This window comes from Poecilia latipinna, unplaced genomic scaffold (assembly GCF_001443285.1).
Source record: "Poecilia latipinna isolate Pla-1442-1.1 unplaced genomic scaffold, P_latipinna-1.0 Scaffold481, whole genome shotgun sequence".
Taxonomy (NCBI): Eukaryota; Metazoa; Chordata; class Actinopteri; order Cyprinodontiformes; family Poeciliidae; genus Poecilia; species Poecilia latipinna.
Window position 1 is genome coordinate 246,727 of NW_015113097.1, and position 15,040 is coordinate 261,766.

At 38.8% G+C, this 15,040-nt stretch overlaps 1 protein-coding gene across 4 annotated transcripts in view; it reads right to left on the reverse strand.

The window, feature by feature from the left end:
* The window catches only part of pik3r5 (phosphoinositide-3-kinase, regulatory subunit 5), a 39,433-nt gene extending 24,606 nt beyond the window's left edge, over window positions 1–14,827 (reverse strand). For 2 of the 4 annotated variants that reach the window (XM_015039749.1, XM_015039746.1), the window contains exons 1-2: window positions 14,492–14,827; window positions 1,514–1,629 (exon numbers count right to left, since the gene is read on the reverse strand). In XM_015039749.1, coding sequence (XP_014895235.1) covers window positions 1,514–1,613 — 100 coding nt within the window. In that variant the 5' untranslated portion in view covers window positions 1,614–1,629; window positions 14,492–14,827. Of the gene's footprint in view, window positions 1–1,513; window positions 1,633–13,488; window positions 13,963–14,491 lie in introns of those variants that run through there. The other 2 variants (XM_015039747.1, XM_015039748.1) reach the window with 2 other exon arrangements.
* Window positions 14,828–15,040: the final 213 nt, after the last annotated feature.

Sequence of the window (15,040 nt, forward strand, 5' to 3'; positions counted from 1 at the left end):
ATACACTCTGGTCTTGGTCTTGTCTTGGTCTCGGGTTAGGTGGTCTTGAACACAACACTGCTGTTCACTAAAGATCAGTTCTAAAACCAAACTGTTTTTTTAGAGTTTAAACTGGGGTTAAAACAGCATGGGTTTTAATTTACTCCTAGCTCAAAGTCCCGACCTCAGCGGTAAGTGAAACGCAGCAGAAGCAGCTGAAGGTCGTCAGTTCCTTCAGTTCATGTGGAAAATTCTCCTCGTTTTCTCCTCGTCACTCGTCTTTTGCGTTTCCAGCTAAGCCAAGTTCAAAGTGCTTGACAGATCATCCGTTTCGGCTCTTTCTGCTTTTACATTCTAGAAAACTTGCTCATATATTGTGAATATTTCATCTGAAATATCAATATTAATTTCTTGGCACTCCAAATATCCATTGCGGTACTTCAGCTATTTGAGAAGCATCGTTTCATACAGCATGTCGGCCATAAGCGATGGAGAAGATGCCAACTTTACCACTGAAAGCATATAAAAGCTGCTTTGTTTACTCACGTTACCTACGATGTCACTGTTGCTTTGTTCTGCCGAGAATCACACACTCCACCACACAAACGGCTAAAAATTGTTGATTTTCAATTAACATATCCGCTCTTAGAATATTGCTCCAGAATTAGGAACGATATTCTTGCATGTTTAAAAATAAGACGCCAAGACATAAATACACAGTCAAGCTTAAACCACCTTGCCCTCATTTCTGGGGCCCATAGAAATAGACAACACTGTACTAAAAAAAGTCAGGCTGACAGCAGCTACATAGGCCTTCATGTAAGGCATCACTTTGACAAGAAAAATCATGCTGTTCTACTTTTATCAGATCTTGGGTCATAAATAAGATCTTGTTAATATTTTAGTTTTATAAAAATTTTAATCCACACATATTCTGATTGTTTTCTATGGGCAGCTCAGTTTACAACGTGATGAATATTTCTTCCTCTGTGATATGAAAGTGAAAGGCGGCAGGCCAAAAAATGTCAATATTTAGTTTTTTCTATGTAAGAGGTCATCTCTTCAGTACAGTGGATCCCACTTTTTAATAGGTCAATATCGCAGATTCACTGATTTTTGGATTTTTCTATAAAATTATTCACATAATATTTGCCTATCTGGGATTTGTTTTCCAAGAGAAATCACACTCAATTCCCCAAATATGACATTAAGATTTAAATTTCCCTATTTTGCCTTTAAATTTAAATGTAAGGACACAAGTTTCATAGATAGCAAAACAAAGACATGCGTGGGTGGAGATGCATCTTGGTTACAGGTCAATTTGCCGCTTTTTGTTCTCCCGTTTCAAGCCCATGCATTGCCCAGGTGCAACTGCACAAACCTTCACGTGTAGCTTTACATATTTCAACAATCTCTCAGAAAAAACTGAAATCAAGTTACTTTTTAAAAAAAAAAAATCTAAAGGGTCTTGAGAGTCACAATGTGGTTTCCATTACAGGAACAGACAAACATTTATTAGTGCCTGGATTCTTACCGTTCCAGTGGTGCGCCGCGGTGGGACTCTGTCTCAGCCCGTCCAGACAGCGGTCCAGGGCATGCTGGATGCGGTCCTCTGTGCATGTGGTGTGCTGCATCTTCACCGCTCAGGTACTGCGGAGAAGCATGAGAAGTGCCGTTTACTAACCAACAAAATAAATAGCGCCAAGCCCACTCATGTTTTCAGTGGAATATTATCTGGTAAACGTCGCCGCAGTCATCGATCGTGTCACCTTAATAAAAACAGCCTCTCTCTTTTCATGGACACGGTCCTGTGCTATCGTCAGCGCTTTGCATAAAGGCACAGCACCCGGTAAAGATGAAAATGAGGCCGTGATGATACACAAACCATAAAGTCTTATTTCTCAGTGAGAGGAAGAGAAAACATGTATTGTTTTTTTTTTTTTTTTTTAAAAAGTTTCGTTGCTATAGTTACCAAGGCCACATCGTCCCAATGCAATCCAAATAGCTTTAAATTGACTTATTTGAGCTTTTCAAGTGTAGTGGCTGAACTTACTGCAACTTATTTTATGCCTTTTAAAAAGATTAAAATGAAAGAGTGTTGTACATAAAAAAAAAATAATAATAAAGAAGTGAATCGTTGCTAAATATTGGAGAAACTGTATATACTTCCAAAGCGTCAAAGGCTCACATCTGTGATGAACTTCACTTTTTTTTTTCTGCTTTTTATTCCATCACTACATCTGTCTGTTTTTCTATGCACCAACTGAGGAAATCCCAGGTGTGGCAACTTGTTTCAGTTCTGTTATGAACACGTCTCATTATATATGAAACAGTGATTTCTCAATCTTGCTCATCTCTCTGAAACCATAAGCAGAGGCTTTAATGCGGCAGCTCGACGGCTGCAACCTTTCAAAATCCAAACCAAAAACACCAACCCATATGCCTAAGGGGAGAACAGACGTCGGGTAAAAACAGACGTTTGTTAGAAGACCGCGAGTGCCCACTTATTTCGTGGCAACAGGAGGGGTTTCGTTTTGCATGAATTCCCTTCGATTCACGTTGACCTTTAGCCAGATCAGGCACAAAAATGTATTAAATATTTGTTTGTGATCAATAGAAGATCTTCAAAGTCATTGAAAAGAGTAGTAAGTTACCAAAGTTAAACGTCTAATTTTTACCAGAAATCTATGGCAAGTAGAGTGTGATATGTTGAAATGATAGATTACAGTGAAAAATACAAGATTTTTTTTTAGGAATTCCTATTGCATTTTTAAGATCATAGCTCACTTCACTGAACCAGTGTTTGTCTGTTCAAGGTCACAATAGAGATATTTGGACAAATAAAGCAGTAGCTTAACAGTAATACAAGATAAAAATGACTGTCAGTAAATATTTAAGTCACAAGCAAATAAAGGAAATAATTTTTTTCAGGCCTGTATTTAAATGTCTTTAATTATAGCGTCACTAAAAGCCAACATTAGGCTTCTTTAAGGCTGCAGCAAACTTAGTCGTTAATAACCCATATTATTTATAGGGTTTATCAACCACAAATGCCCACAAATTATTAAAATCCACACCTACTTGAGACTTCCTCTTGGCCTCTCGTTACTGAACCAGCAGTGCAAGGTCTGAACAAAGTCATAGAGAATTACTAGATTTTAGAAATTAAAGCCTGACAGAAAGTCTAAGAGGACATGGTGCCAATATGTTGTTGTTTAAACCTGATCCTTATCTTATAGGCTTGCGTAGCTGATTTAAAAAAAAAAATAAAAATTCTGATTCCGTTCTATTTATGAATATACATAAACATGTATGTAGTTTGGATTTGATCTGTGTGGTGATTACACAAGTGAACTGTCGTTAAACTATCGGAAAATTTTTAAAGGGACTGTCATTTTATAAAGACACCATCAAGTAACTATGTCACTTTCAGTTGTTAAAAAATTCTGTATAAATCAAATATGACTTAGAAGAAATTTGACTGTGTACTATAAGGCCTTGAAATTGGGCATCACAACATGCAACGTCGCTCCTTTGGCAACATTTTAACCACTGTTTCACCGAGAAGTAGATGGTTTAAAGAGCTCGGCAGATGTGCAGTTCCACCAGGTGTTTGCCAATTGCTGCTGGCTAGTCTGAAGGAGCTGACTGAGTCGCAATCTGGTCTGTGAGGCAGAAGCCTGGAAACTTCAGGTCCGAGGAGGAGCCTTTTCACTAAAAGCGTCGCTCGCTCTGCAAAGCGTTTGCAAACAGCTGAAATTAAAGGATTTTTTCCAACATGCATGAAAGAATCAAAGTAACATGCCAGGTATGTTTTGGATGAGGAAAAAAAAATTATAGCATGACACAGAGGTCAGAAAAGTAGATTTTACTGCCCTTTTGATTAACATCCACCGCTCTAAATTGAAGAGTAAGAGACCCAATGATGCATTTGGTGACTTTTCTGTATATTTTTAACTCTTCTGGTGACTCATAGAAACTTTCCCAAAGCAATGCATTCTATATAAATACTCTAAAAAATTGCCCAGAACTAAGAAGCAGAACAAAAACTTCCTTAAGCCAGAAGAAATTCTTTTAAAAGCATTGGATTATAGAAGTGAAACAACTCATCTGTTTTTTATTTTTCTATTTTTGACAAATAATAAAAAAAAAATCCTTCTCTGTTTTGAGAATGACTCTGTCTAATTTTTCTTTCTTAATCTAAGTTAGAAATCACACTTATAGCACCAGTTGCCAGAGTGAAGACACACAGAGACAGATTTAGAGATGAGTGATCACTTCAAAAACAATTGTGGCAAGCTGTGCTCTCAAAATTTCCCCTGACACTGACAAATTCCCCACGCTACATGAAAAGGACATAAAGCGTGACTGGAAAATGAAAACTGTTAATGAATTACTCACACGAGGTACACACTCCCACTCGACCAGATGAAACCATTACATACACGCTACGCCAAAGCAGGTTGGCCTCTGGTGAAATGCTGCACATCATCATATGAGAAAAACAGATCAATCAACTGGCAAGTAAAACTGAAAACAGAAAGAGATCGGCCAGATTCTCATCATCTGCGCACAAACACCTTACAAATCCAAGCAAATAATAAAAAAAACAAAAAAAAAAAAACAACTGCATTATGTCCAATGGCTCAGTGTAGAGCAGGTGCACCGTATGGAGAAGCTACAGTCCTCAATGCAGTTGAACACGGTTCAATTCCCGCCCACGGGCCAATTGCTGCATGTCTTCCCTTTTCTCTTTCTGCCCTTTTTCCTGTCCAGCTACTTTTAACTAAAGGCCACTAGTGCCATTAAAACCCATTTGCACAAATTCTAAAAACAAAAAAAAACAAACAAACAATAAAATAAATTGTAATATTGCGTCCTGCTTTCATTCACAAAACACTAAAACATATCTTGACTAACAACGTTAACATTAAAAAAAGTGAAAATGAGATAAGATTACAGTTAGTTTTTGTTACAAATCAGAAAAGTTGTTTTTTTTTTTTTTCTTTTTTGGTAAACCCCCCCTCCAAAAAAAACAACCATATTAACTACGATTAGCAGAACAATTGTCTTTTTCTGAACACAGAAATTTCATCATTGATGTCCAAATGGCGTGCACCATTAGGGAACGTACTGGTTCCACTTTAAAATCCAAAAATCACCTCACCAATTCCATGTTTCATGTGTACATGTCGAAGTAAAGACTCCAGTAATTAAACATATGTCAAGTATTACTTTCAAAACCTTGATACAAACAAAACCTAGAGATAAAGCACAACCCTGTCCCACTAGAAAACGTCCAGCAGGTGAATGTGTTGACATAGCCAAAAGAGATTGGTGGCTTATATTAGAGGTGCAAAAATTGTGGGTTGGTAGTATTTGCCTGTTGGGTCCAAATGGAAAACTTTGTGTTTAATATTTAAGCTTGGACTTTTAAGTCAACAAGGAAGGGACATTAAAAAAGTCATCTGAAGGTAACGACCCAAACAGGGCTCAGATGTGGTTCCGTGTCACGTCTTTGAACAACAGTCACGTGATGCTGACTGTTGCTAACTGCTCCTGTGTCGGATCCTGGAGGACATTACCACTTCTAATAATATCTTCTATCATTCTATCTCGTACTTGTCATGTTATTTTGTTCCCTGCGATCTTCTAATTCTCCTTCTTCTGGTTTTGTAAGATTGCAACAGATTCATTTAAAACATTCTTCTCCTTTGTATGGCACATTTATGCACAAGTTGCCATGCAGATATTATTAAATGTTCGTACTTCAATTACTATACCTCAAACTCCAAATAAGAAATATTAAGTAACAGTGAAAGGACCACCAACGCTAACAAGAACAATCTGTGGTGAGATGTTTATTTCGACAGCATGGGGATTTATGCATGTCATTTTCAGTTTTAGTCAGATGTTTAAAATAAAGTCAGCAGAATCAGAGAGATGCAAGAACCAATCAAAAACCAAACTGTTTTTTTGTCTGCATCATGGCAGCTGATGTTTGCGGTTCATTCAGACTGCAAGACAGTGAGACTTTCTCACTAGAAAGGAGAATGTGCTCCGTTTTATCTCAAGGTTTTTGTTCTGGAATAATTAGATTTGTAAATGTTTGTAGAATGGATTTTTTTAGGAACCTTTTGATATCAAGTAAAGTTCTATATTCCCTTACAACCTTGTTTTTAATTGCTAAATATATTACCCATGCTAACTGCTAAAATAATAAGAAAAAGAGTTTGAAATGTGAACTCCGTCATCATTTGGACTTTTTTTTTTAACCTAAATCTCTTGACATGGACAGGAAAAATAAAAAAGGGTATTTTATTTTTATAAATAAAATATTTTTATAAAAAGGGTATTTTATTTTTATTTTTTATTTTATAAAAAATAAAAAAGGGTAGAAAAAATATTTAGTATTCTGTTGTTCTATTATATTTCTTAAACAGAAATCCTAACATTCTAACAGTTTTTATGGGGCAAAGTGTAACTAAACCAAAGATCTAAAATAAACCACGAGGTTCGGATCGGTTCATCTGGAATAAAATTAAGAGCTTTGCACTCACTGTGTAGCTATTGTGAACTATTAACATATGTCAAACAGCTGAAGAACACAAAGCTGAATCAGACAGCAGTGAAACTGTCTTTGCTTATCAACCTCTAACAACCATGTCAAATTCATGGTTGCTCAGATGGATCCCGTTTTAAACACTCTTCCCCATTCTGATAATGAATCTAAAATTGTAATGTGTACAATGGGCCATGTTTGAAATTCTCTGTAATTCCTAATTATAACGCCTGACGTTCTACAGAAGCTGTCTTTAGTTTCTCACACAATGATTATTGCTGTACTGTAAAAACCATCCCAGCCACAGACCTCAATGCAGAAGCAGGACAGGAAGTGTCTGCTAATTCAAGTTCAAGAGGCCGCAAGAGCCGAAACGACACTATCCCACCCTCGGCACTCTTTATTTCTTTTTCTTTCTTTTTTTCCCCTACCTTAAAACTGTTCAGCAACAATACCATCAACGGTGTATGTAAACAGCATGGAAAAGCAGCACTTTTTCTGCGCTGTCCCTCCTCCCTGAGTTGTATTGTGTCTGAGATTCATCCCGGATGGCTCTGAGCAGCGCCTACCGGCCGAGCGTGGCGGACACTTCTGCTGTGGGCTCCGGTCATTGTCAGGGCAGGACGGAGCTGGACACGAGCCCGGTGAGAGTGGAAGGAACTAATAAGTTACAGCTCTACTGACTCCTGCATCCAGGATGGGGTTCAATGAGGACATGTAAAAATAATGAAGATGACAAGGATTTGAATGGGGTAGTGAAAGTACAGTCACCAAAGTATGATTCTGGGTAAACTAAGTTTTTTTTTTTCATGTAACTTCTTTGAACGCTTTCTCAAACAGATAAAAAAAACAAAACATAATTGACATATTAGTAGTCAAAGTCTTTGTTAGTCACTTTCAAAGCGAAAACACCCATTCTACTGAACATGACCTGGATCGGTGACTAAACAGCACTGTCATCACAAGGTTGTTTACAGAGTTTGGTGCTACAAATGTATGAGTCTGTGGCGTTTCATAAGAGGATGTACGATGCACGTCCCTGACAATCAACAAGCTCACTTCCACTTTTTTACAAGCTACACTCTGCAGAAGTCAGACAAAAACATGTAGTTGCCTGTGATGTGACAGATTTCGCTAAGGTTTACCAGGGGCATTGCAAAACTGTGGAACGGACTGTGATTTTGAAATTAATTTCTTAATATTGCTCTTGGCATTGGGTAAATGGGAGATGCTTGGCCTCGATATCCACTTTTTTTTTTTTCACCTCACAGATGCAAACGCCTGCCAAATCAATCAAAGCCATCCGTTTCGACATCGCATTACGTAAACAAGACGAGGTATTTGGTCGAGTGTTGAAAGAAGAGGGAATTTAATAGTAGTGGATTTAAATCCACCTTTTTGCTTCATCTCTGTTCGAGCAGAGCTGAATAGAGATGAAGCAAAATTACTAAAGTTCAATGCAAATCCAAGGCAGCACAAACCCCTTACAGTTAACATAGATTAGGGTGTGCTGCGGTGGTGCAGGGGTTAAGCACAGCCCACATATGGAGGCCTCAGTCCTTGACGCGGCTGTCCCAGGTTCGATTCCCGGCCTGGCGACCTTTGCCGCATGTCTTTCCTGTCTCTCATTACCCACTTTCCTGTCAACTAACTAACAAATAAAGGCCACTAGAGCCAATAAAACCTAAGAAAAAGGTTAACAAAGATTAGAGTTGGAGATTTTCTTTTCAAATTACTGGGATTTCTCTGAGCTCCTTTCACTCTGCTTCTTATTTTCCTGTGTTATGCTGGTATCTACAAAAGTATGTTTACATGGGTCCAAACCAAATTGAAACATCTGGTCCAGTTGCAATTACGACCAATGGGTCCAGTTAATGTTGCGTCCATTTTGCAAATACTATGCGTATTGGATTGAAGATTGAAAAGTGCACTGTCTTAATGTGATCCTTGTTTGGTATAGTACATGTGCAAGGGTATAAAGGGTGTAAAACTCAATGTTGGCCCAATTTCACACGATTTACATCAAGACAATGGAGTTTTTGCAAGGGATTGTTTGACGTTATTGCTTTTTGTTATTAGGTCTATTAATGATGTTACAGACATGGTGGGTTCACAACGTAGAACTGATCCATGTGACCAACAAATCTGTAGCAGCCTGGTATTGTTGGAGATCACAATTTGTCTGCCATTCAGCCAAAAATGCTGACCGCACTCTTACAGCCATGAATAAAAACGCAACAAAGGAATAAAAGGCGGGAATGCAAACGTGAGATCCTTTCTGGATCCTCCGTTACACAGTCCCACATCGAATAGGAGAGCATGAGTGTAAAGTCTCTAAATGACTCTCTTGTGCTCTATAACAATTAGGAAATTTATTTTCCAGACTAACTGAACTTTTCCAGCCGGTGTGATTCTGTCGTTCTTCTTCTTGCATCTCCTCACAAGCGACTTCCCACATCTCCCACTGATGCCATTACCAACTGCTTCCTAACAGGAAGACCACTTCCCTGCTTTGCTGGGGAAGCAGGTGCTTCTCTATTGTTGCAGTGTGATCGCACTCTTAGATATGCTCCCACAGACCTAGAAGGACAAGATCTTTATACAGTAAGTGTCGCTGCCTTTTTTTTTTTTTCCGCTGTCGGCCCTCAGAGCTCTTAAACCCCCTTTCTCACTCTGCTTGATGTGAACTGGCTTCCTACAGCTTTAGGAAACAAACCCAGTCCAACTCCAAAGCCTGTCTGTAATTAAAGGCTTCCCTCCTGTATAACAACTAACTGTGGGAATTTTCATTAACTGGAATGGAGTAAAGGGATTGAAAGACAGAGATCAACAAGGTCAATTTTCGTTAAAAAGAAAAATGTAGTAGGTATTCCGGGCCAACAGGTGGCACTGTAACACTGCTACAAAACAATGCAAAAAAACAGCAAACAGCGCCATTTTTGTTATGAGAATGAACCATCCATCCAGTAAACAGAGAGAGATGGAGCTCAGATGTCATAACTTCAAAAAAGACGTGCCTCGCATGTACACAATGAAACAAGAAACTGCCGCTTTACATTTTTACACTCTGGTACTCGTTTCCGCAGATAAACCTAGTCTCGTCACTGCGTGAACGGCGTCTTAAAGGGAAAGGAGCATTTCGATGCTACAAACAAATGCACTGGAAAACTGCAATGAGATACCACAGCATTAAAACACACAACATTTTGCATCCCGGTGAGGTATGTCTAATAAAGAGCTGCTCCACTGCCATCACCTCGTCTGGTTATTATTAACCCTGAAAATGAAGGTGAGAGAACTGATTGCAGCCTCCAGTGTCTGAAACTTGTACACATACGCAGATCTTTAATGAATGACACTAATAAAATAATGTAGTATCATTCCAAACATTGCATTCAAGCACTCCTTAGTGATTATAACATTGCATATACTCGCAATGCATATTAATTCCAGTTTAATCTATTGTGCAGCTCTATTCCACAATGAATAGTTCTTCTTTAAAACACAGTATTAAATTTTAAATTATGTCCTCAGCTTGCGATAATACAACAAAAAAGTTTCTTTTAAAGCATTTTTATTCATACCAACACTACCTTAGAGTAATCCAATGTATATGTATTCATCAAATCTGGACTGAATTAATTCCCACGGATATGATTGGTGTAACCTTCACTGTATTTATGAAAACAAACATTGTGTGTTTTTTCTCAAAATGTTGCTGAAATTTCAACTTGCTCACATTAAAACCAATTTTATAAACAGCCTCGTCTTATGAACTGAATGTAAAATTATGCACATAATACACAAGCAAGTGTTTTGATTCCTGGAATCAATACAGTCAACCAGGATATGTAATATACAGAGTGAAGACGATGCGAAGAAGACATCAACAATGAAGTTTAGAGAAGCAAATATCATGGGATATCAATCCGTCAAGATTGCTTGCCACACTTTTTAAAGTGTGTTATTCTACAGGAAGAATTATTTATTTAAGACAGTAGCCAGTGTTAATAGTAGTGGACAGACCATTGAACTCGACCCGTAATCTTTAACCTTGTCTGTAATCTATGCATTTTCCTCGAGAGCTTAAAAAAAGCTTTTGAGAGGTATTTTTATTTAGGCTAAACGTTAAAAAAAATGCTGAAACGGTTTTAAGCAGGTTGTTTTCTTTAAATAAACTTACCATATTTCTTTGAGTCAAGCTTATTTTCTAACAAAGGATGTGAAAGTGTGCAGAGGTCTCTCCTTTTACAGTGAAAGCACTTCTGTACTTACAGCTCAGACAATAAAGAGTGCTTGTTTAACTGAGAACAGAAAGCTGCACTGTATAACACGTCTTTACTTCCTCTATAATCACTGATAAACACATGAAAATGTTAATGCAAATGTTATGTCCAGGAATATTGAGTAACGCTGCCTAATCCCAAACAGGACAGAGGGAAAAACAGGATTGATAACCTGTCCTCTACATATGCATAAGCTTTACAAATGAAACAAATGGCAGAAACACAATCGTGTCAGAAAGACACATGATCGTGGTTTCGGTGTGATGCGGGAGAAAAATTTAGTACGCTTCCATCGCCGCTTATTCTTTTCTTTAATAGCAGCAGATGTACATAGTGCATGTGCACAGATGCACATGTTCACACATACGGAGGCGCCGACCACAGCAGTATGCATCGTAAAGGTGAGCGTGAAAGATTTCACCGATACCACAGTTGTAGAGACAAACAGGAAGCATTTATGTGAATAACACGGTGCCGCACTTGGATGCTGCCTTCACCTCAGTCGGATCGGTGTGGCAACCTCCTTCCTTCGCCTAATCTGATATCTGTGGTGAAAAAAAGAAAAAGAAGCGCGCAGACTGTGTCAAAATCTCCTCCATGCAAACAGGATTTATGGCAACGTTGTCTGTCCTGCCTCAAGGGGACTCCTACAGTTTTTATTTCTCAACAGGGGGAGATGGTTGTACTCAAGCTGATTGTGTAATTCAGAAAATTCTTAGAATCCCTTCCTGTAACTTGCAGCTTTGTACTTTTGAGGACATTATGGTAAAGTCTTGTACTGAGACTTGTTACGCATTTAACCACAGTGATGAGAAAGTTGTTTGTCTAAACTGCGGTTAAACTAGGACACAGAAATGTAGCATGGTTGACCAACATGTTCTCTCAAACAGCTTACCACATTCTGACATTTATTTGGAAGTTCGTACTGTATGTCTTTAACGACCTCTTTTTGAACAAGTTTCGTGACACTCAATCAATGCCAGCTGGCCTTTCACCAACATCAACGTCAAACACATTATTCAGAGCTCAGTCAATAACAGGTAACAAGGTCCTTCAACGGAGATCTGAAGGAATGGTAGAGGACAGTTACAAAATCTATTAATGTGAGTCTACTTTCCTGCATTGGCTTGATTAGCTGCATGAATTTCACCAGATTTCCGCAGCAAAAAAACAATAAAGTGATGTGTCAGAATGAGGGGTGTCACAATATCAACATTTTATGCTGATGACAAAAATACCCTTCTGCACAGGATTGATTCTATATCAACAGTATCCATCTACATTAAGGCGAGAGCAACATATAGCCAACATGTTGGGGGGAACTTTGTTTAAAAAGTACCCTAATGGTTTAGTAAGTGCAAACAGGGATCTGCCTCATGCAAATGTATACAAAGCAGCCTCGATCCATTCCTGATCATTTTGAATCAGAATTTATTTGTTGATCAACTGCAGTCAACAAGGCAGGTTACCATGGACTGTGACCAGTTCTCTCTGGATCATACTCAAATAAGAGACAAAATTATTTCCTCTCTAAATTATCTCAGTTAATTGTTGTCAAAGAGTATTCAATTCATTATGAGTCATAGTGACCTGTAGCTTTATTAACCAACAGAGATGTATTACTGGAGTCGTGGGTGTTGGTACCACCCACCAGGCATCATTTCATTAGTGACAAAGGGTAGAACAGGCAGTAGAGGAGATTTAAATGGAAAATGTTGATTTATGCTATTCTGCATGTTTAATTCTTTGTTATTGCACACACATGAGCTTCACTGACCTTTTTAAATTTCCTATAGACATTAGAGCAGGGCTGTCCAACAACCAGTGACCTGGAGCTATTAGATGAGCCTCTACTTCGGTACATCTAAGACAAATAGATCATCAGAAGGATTATGGAGAACATTTCTGCATAGAACCGGACAGGCTAAGTGTTTATGTGTCAGCAATGCTGCTGCTGTGCCACATTGTGAACCAGCTTGGGAAGATGAAACAGCTCAGTTATGTGGATTTTGAAAAAAATGAGTATTCGACAACACAGTATTAATTATAGCTAGATTTCAAAGTGTTTTATCCAAGAAAGCTCTCCCTTCACCTCTTCTCAATCGAATAGTGTCTTGCATTGTTTCATTCCGCACACATGAAAAATGGCCAGCTCAATGAAAAGCAGGTATATACTAGTGGCTTCAAGCTCTAGTACATGTTATATACAGTTTAATTAACTCCTAGGCAAATGTATCAAGTTCTACAGAGGCCTGTCAATGAGCCTCCCATTTGTTGAAGAAGGAAAACATCTAAAGCTGTGGTTCTCACATGTTTAACCACCTCGGTAAACTTTTAAGCTTTACAAGCACTTCCATGGTGCCAGACACGTTACAACTGAAGTCCAATGGCAGTAAGCTTTCCTAGTTTGTTGCGTTTTCTGTCACAAACAACAACAACAAATAAAAACCGTTCTTATTGGTACCTCATGTTCTCGGTCTGATTCTGTGGTCTGTGTCCAAATTTTCAACAATGACTTTTCAAGAGAGGAACTGTAGCTCAGAAGGGATACATATGAGGGGATTTTTAGCATTTCCCCCTTATAGACTACAACAGCCCAAACAACCAAAATTCATGCATTCATCTTCTGCTCCACCATGTCATCACTCATGAACAACCTACCCACAGATCTTCCTCTCTTCCACTTGCAGACCAATTCAGACGAAGCAATTCCTTTTTCTGGAACCATACATCCAAAAACATAGAGGACATCAGACTCTTGAGGACCAGAGTTAGAGAGTTCCTTCCCTTTAGAATACTCTTGATATTGAAAAATAGCAAGTCCTCCTGGAAGGCTAAGGCATATAAAGAGTAAGCAGTCAGTCCTAATTACCGTAGTGTTGTTTTTCACTACAATAATTATATTTTCACCAAAGTCATCCCAGCAATCGATGCATGCACTGTCGCAATCTCAAAGAATCCTCCTTGGATGGAAGAAATATCCACTCTTCTTCATTCCCGGCGCTTGCATTTACTGTCCCCAAGTTTCCTGCCACAATATTGTCTGACTCAACATATGTGGCAACAAGGTAATTCAAACAGGTGTAACCTCATGAAGTGGCCGGTCAGTGCAAGCCTAACTGATGTCCCAAACAGTGAAACATATCAGATAGTTGACGCTACCCAGCAACAGGAAGGTACAAGACAATCGTCACAATTTTTTTTTTTTTTTCAGAAATGCCCACTTGTGACACCCATCAGCTCCTCTTTCCTGTTGCAGGTAAGCCACGCAAGAACTTCCGGGCAATGAACTTACACGTGCTTCTTTTTTTCTACATCACCTCGACTTCCTCTCTTTGATAAGTGTGAATCATAAATGGAGAAAAGCAGAAGTCTCTAAAATTGTTGTAGCACTTAGGGGGGCTTCTGCGTTTCCCCATAACAACGCGGCTTTTAGTGGCACGTAATGTTTTGACAGTAAACAGCAGAGGAGCGCTGGCTGTTAAAAACTTCTTAATGAGACAGAATGAGATGACTGCAGCCAACAATTAAGAATATATAAATATATATATTTTTTTTGCGACAAAATCGTGTGCAATCAGAAGCCAAACTTAAATCCTGCTCGATATTAAACACAAGCTGTCATTTTTCATTCAACCGTTGCGACACAAATTCATCACCTTACCTGTTCACTGTCCAGCCTCCATCGCCGTCTGCGTGTAGTTGAAGAATCAAATAAGTCCGCGCAAAAAGTGTGTCCTTATCGGCGTCGCTTCCATTCATTCACTCACCCGCCCGCTGCACAACTCACCAGCCTCAAAGAGCCACATCCTGGGCCGGGCCGAGCCGAGAAGTTTCGGGTCAAACCAGAGAGGGATCAGCCCGTTATGCTCTCAATCCGCCGCTTTTCTGACTGCTCTGCGCTTCACAAGCACTTGCGGCTCAAGGCAAACAGGAAGTGTACCATGCAAGTGCATGTGAGCACAATGACGGAGGCTGCTGCTGCTGTGTGTGTGTGTGTGTGTGTGTGTGTCTCCATAAGGTTGCATGCGAATTTTTGTAGGGATGTTGAACAACCCCACTGAAAGGAAGTCATTTGTTTTGTGTGATTTTCATTTAGGTCTTTGAACTACATTGTTCATAGTTTTCTCATCATGCAGTGCTTTGCAGAAGTATTCCACTACCTTGAACTTTTTCATGTTTTTCTGTAATCATGTTTAAAAAAAAAAAAAAA